This window comes from Sapajus apella, unplaced genomic scaffold, assembly GCF_009761245.1.
Source record: "Sapajus apella isolate SASKATOON/1434 unplaced genomic scaffold, GSC_monkey_1.0 scaffold15, whole genome shotgun sequence".
In the NCBI taxonomy this organism is placed as follows: domain Eukaryota; kingdom Metazoa; phylum Chordata; class Mammalia; order Primates; family Cebidae; genus Sapajus; species Sapajus apella.
The window spans coordinates 32419561-32424467 of NW_022436955.1; the positions used below are offsets into that span (position 1 = coordinate 32419561).

Genomic DNA, 4907 nt, shown 5'->3' on the forward strand with positions numbered 1-4907 from the left:
CTTACCCAGGGCACAGCAGGGGCTCCGTAAACGCTTACCCAGCCCACAACAGGTGCTCCGTAAACGCTTACCCAGGGCACAGCAGGTGCTCCGTAAACGCTTACCCGGGGCACAGCAGGTGCTCCGTAAACGCTTACCCAGGGCACAGCAGGTGCTCCGTAAACGCTTACCCGGGGCACAGCAGGTGCTCCGTAAACGCTTACCCGGGGCACAGCAGGTGCTCCGTAAACGCTTACCCAGGGCACAGCAGGTGCTCTGTAAACGCTTACCCAGGGCACAGCAGGTGCTCTGTAAACGCTTACCCAGCCCACAGCAGGTGCTCTGTAAACACTTACCCAGCGAACATTAGGCATTCTGTAATGTTGACCCACTGCATAGTAGGTGCTCTGTAAACGCTTACCCGGGGCACAGCAGGTGCTCTGTAAACACCTACCTAGGGCACAGCAGGTGCTCCATAAATGCCTACCCAGCATACATTAGGCGTTCTGTAATGTTGACCCACTGCACAGTAGGTGCTCTGTAAATGCTAACCCAGCACACAGTAGGTGCTCTGTAAACACTTACCCAGGGCACAGCAGGTGCTCTGTAAATGCTTAGCCAGTGCCATAGGCTGGGGCAGCATCACGGCCCCATGCTCTTGGGATTGGGGCAGGATTCTCAGGGCCACTTGGGGTCTTCAGCACCCACTGAGTGCTCCTGTAGGAACTGAGCTGGCCAGGTGGCCTGGCTCCCGCCCCCAGCCAGTCCCCATGGGCCCCAACTGGGCCTCATCTTCTGACCCCATGCCCCGCGTCCCCAGGCGGTCGCGGTGTACAATCTAACCCTGCAGGTGGCGGACATGTCTGGAGACGGCCTCACAGCCACTGCCTCAGCCATCGTCACCCTCGATGACATCAATGACAATGCTCCTGAGTTCACCAGGAATGAGGTGCTGCTGCTGTCCGTCCCTTCTCGGGCTCCTGCAGAAGGCGGGGGCTTCACGAGGGACAGGAGGAGGATGGTGTGCTTTGGAGAAGGGGCTCTGCGTGGGTGGCTGGAAGCCCGAGCTGCAGGGGCCTAGGGTGGCACGTGGCAGCCTGTGAATGGAGTCAGAGCTGGGAGAGAAGCAGCCCCATGGGACCCTCTGGGACCCTCTAGCGTCGGGAAGCCAGCTTCCTCCTCCCCTTGCTGTATGGGAAGGGAGCAGCCAGCCCTGCCCTCCAGGCAAAGTTGGCACGTATGGGTGCCTGGCATGAAGCTGAGCCCACAGAGGAGGACAATGGCGGTCCCTGGGAGGCAGTGACTTACAAAACAGACAATCCTGAGGACACCCAATGGGTGGGGAGCAGCTTTGACAGGCAGGAGCAAGGGAGGGGGTTCCCACTGGAGGCAGGTGGGAGAGTGGGGGAGAGTTGGGTGGAGGGTGGGCTGAGGGCCCCAAGGGCCCCACCCATGCTGTCCCCTCAGCCCTGCTGGTAACTGGGTCTGGGATCCCCCCAGTTCTTCATGGAGGCCACAGAAGCCGTCAGCGGAGTGGATGTAGGGCGGCTGGAGGTGGAGGACAGGGACCTGCCAGGCTCCCCCAACTGGGTGGCCAGGTTCACCATCCTGGAAGGCAACCCCGATGGGCAGTTCACCATCCGCACAGACCCGAAGACCAACGAGGGTGTGCTGTCCATTGTGAAGGTGAGCAGCGCCCGACTGGCACACACAGATGCCCCTCACTGGGGTCCAAGCGCCTTCCTGGTAGGATCGCCTCCCCTGACTGGCTGGGACCTTGTGTTCATCCTTAGGTGAGAGAGGGTGGAGGAGAGCATGGAGCCCCCGGCCTGAGGACTGGGTCCCAGGGTGGCAGAGCTCAGGCCACACTGCCCAGGGGGCTTGAGGGCCAGAGGCGGGGGAACACCCTGCGCTCTTTGTTTACCCAGCTTCCTCCTTCTGTGTGGAATCTGTCCAAAAACACAGCCAGACACCTGTGTCAGTCCTGGTTCTACCAGAGAAGCAGAGCCCACAGGAGCTACCTTTGCACAGACGTGTACGCAGGTGTAGATACGGAGGCATTCAGATACTGACACAGTAAGAGGCTGACTGCAAGAAATTGGTTCATGCGATGCTGGGGTCTGGCTGGGCAGGTCTGACGTCCAGACCGCAGGCCAGAGCCAAAGCAGCCGTTTCCAGGGAGAATTGCTTCTTCCTCGGAGAAAATGCAGCTTTGCTTTCAAAGCCTTCCCCTGAGTGGAAAAAGCCGACCCACATTACGCAGGGCGAACTCCTTTATTTAAAATCAAGTGACTGCAGGGGTTGGCAAAGCCGCCCCACCTCTCGGCCCTGACTGAGACACCTGCAGAGCGTGTGCTCGAATCCTGCCTGGGCTGCTCCCTAAGCACCATACACAATTGGTGTTTTCATCATCTTTGTGCCTTCTCGTCCTGCATACTTTCTGTTTTTCCAAGCTTAAAGGGGCAGAAGGAAGGTACAGGCGCTCTGGACAGACCCAAGGAGCAGCTTCCCCAGGCACCACCCTTGGGTGCCTACACTTGGTCTGAGCGGGTGACGGGCTGTGCTTCCTTCCCTCAGGCCCTGGACTATGAGAGCTGTGAACACCATGAACTCAAAGTGTCAGTGGAGAATGAGGCCCCGCTGCAGGCGGCTGCCCCCAGGGCCAAGTGGGGCCAGGCCAGGGTCCGCGTGCGTGTACGGGACACCAACGAGGCCCCCGTGTTCCAGGAGAACCCACTTCGGACCAGCCTAGCAGAGGGGGCACCCCCAGGCACTCTGGTGGCCACCTTCTCTGCCCGGGACCCTGACACAGAGCAGCTGCAGAGGCTGAGGTGTGGCTCCCGAGGCCCTGGGCAAGGCTGAGGAGGCTAACAGCTGCATTCCTGTTTCGGGCACCCCCGGCCCCTGGGCTCTGAGGGTCAGAGAGTGTAGGGGCCATCTGCTGGTGTGGATTCCTGAAGGTTCAGAGGGTTTCGAGTCCCAGGCATACCCGGGCGTATGTGCTGGACTGACCTCACCCCCTAGGGCAGGCCTGGCTCCAGGTTGTGCACACCACAGTCTGTCCCTGCCAGCCACGACCATCCCAGCAGTGGTGGGCCATTCATGTCTCATTTCACCCCGAGTCTCCACGGTGCTGGGGGAGGGCACTGACTGGGGCTTACCTAGGCTGCCACACCACTGTCTCAGGGCCCTGCACAGCTCGCCTGCCCTCCCTGAGCCTCAGTTTCCTCACCTCACAGAAGGTGCCAGTGAGGTGACCAGACACCCCCTTTCCTGCCCAGCTCCCATCATACTCACATGGGCTGTGTGTACATATATGTGTGCATTTGTGTGCACGTGTGGTATATACATGAGGTGTGTAGGTATGTGCGTGGGTGGTGTGCACAGGTGTGGGAATGTCTGTATATGCATGTGTATGTGTGCACGTGTATGTGCTGTGCATGCATGTGTGCATGTGTGCTTGCATGTGGCATGTAAGGTCGAGCATGTATGTGCATATGTTGTGTGCATGTGTGAATACGTGGTATGTGTGTGCAGTGCATGTGGCGTGTGTGTGTGTGTGTGTGTGTGTGTAAGGTGTGTTGTGCACCCATGCCTGACCACACTTGTGGGGGCCCTGGGGTAAGCTCAGATCCGACTCTTCCCCTCCCCCACATCAGCTACTCCAAGGACTATGACCCAGAAGACTGGCTGCAAGTGGACCCAGCCACTGGCCGGATCCAGACCCAGCGGGTGCTCAGCCCAGCGTCCCCCTTCCTCAAGGGTGGCTGGTACAGAGCCATTGTCCTGGCCCAGGATGACGGTGAGCAGTTTGGGGCTCCTTGACCCGGCCTTGCCGGTGAGCACCCCTGCTGGTGTCCGAGGGCTCTGTCCATCCCCCGGGGGGGTGGGGTCAGAGGGGTGCACCCCTCTGAGCGACTGGTGGGGCAGGCCAGGGTCTTGGGGCGGGGTCACCGAACTGTGGCCCCCTCGCCTGCAGCCTCCCCGCCCCGCACCGCCACCGGCACGCTGTCCGTGGAGATCCTGGAGGTGAACGACCACGCCCCGGTGCTGTCCCTGCCGCTGCTGGGCAGGCTGTGCAGTGAGCCGCACCAGGGCCCCGGCCTCCTCCTGGGCGCCACGGATGAGGACCTGCCCCCCCACGGGGCCCCCTTCCACTTCCAGCTGAGCCCCAGGCTCCCAGAGCTCAGCCGGAACTGGAGCCTCAGCCAGGTCAACGGTGCGCTCCCCTCACCGCCGTGCTCGGGCTGGGGACGGGACAGGAGGGCGAGGGGTCCCCCGGCTGCATCCTTGCGCGGGGCAAGGTTACTCATCGCGTCCAGATGGAGCGGGGGTACCCAGGCCCAGGATCTCGGGACTCGCACCCTGTCTTGGCGTGAGGAGGACAGGCGAGGTGGGGGCGGCCCCGGCAGGCCCTCGCTGACCACGGGCGCCCTCCGCAGTGAGCCACGCGCGCCTGCGGCCGCGACACCAGGTCTCCGAAGGCCTGCACCGCCTCAGCCTGCTGCTCCGGGACTCCGGGCAGCCGCCACAGCAGCGCGAGCAGCCGCTGAACGTGACCGTGTGCCGCTGCAGCCAGGATGGCGTCTGCCTGCCGGGGGCCGCCGCGCTGCGGGCGGGGGGCGCGGGCGTCAGCCTGGGTGCGCTGGTCATCGTGCTGGCCAGCGTCCTCCTGCTGCTGCGTGAGTGAGCACCCACCTCCACCGGACCCTCAGACCCTCCGACCCTTGGGCCCTCCTCTCCGGGCCAACCCCTGCCTACCAGCCACGCCCCTTCCTCCCCGGCTCCACCGCCTCCTCCTTAACCCCGCCCCTTCATTATCAGACACGCCCCTTCCTCCCCGGCTCCACCGCCTCCTCCCTAATCCCGCCCCTTCATTAGCAGACACGCCCCTTCCTCCCCGGCTCCACCGCCTCCTCCCTAACCCC

At 62.6% G+C, this 4907-nt stretch overlaps 1 protein-coding gene across 1 annotated transcript in view; it reads left to right on the forward strand.

Moving 5' to 3' along the window:
* Window positions 1-4907, forward strand: part of CDH15 (cadherin 15) — a 20407-nt gene that overhangs the window by 12822 nt on the left and 2678 nt on the right. Inside the window, exons 6-11 of the mRNA XM_032284714.1 lie at window positions 800-928; window positions 1480-1665; window positions 2557-2810; window positions 3639-3781; window positions 3959-4198; window positions 4422-4661. Coding sequence (XP_032140605.1) covers window positions 800-928; window positions 1480-1665; window positions 2557-2810; window positions 3639-3781; window positions 3959-4198; window positions 4422-4661 — 1192 coding nt within the window. The remainder of the gene's footprint in view (window positions 1-799; window positions 929-1479; window positions 1666-2556; window positions 2811-3638; window positions 3782-3958; window positions 4199-4421; window positions 4662-4907) is intronic.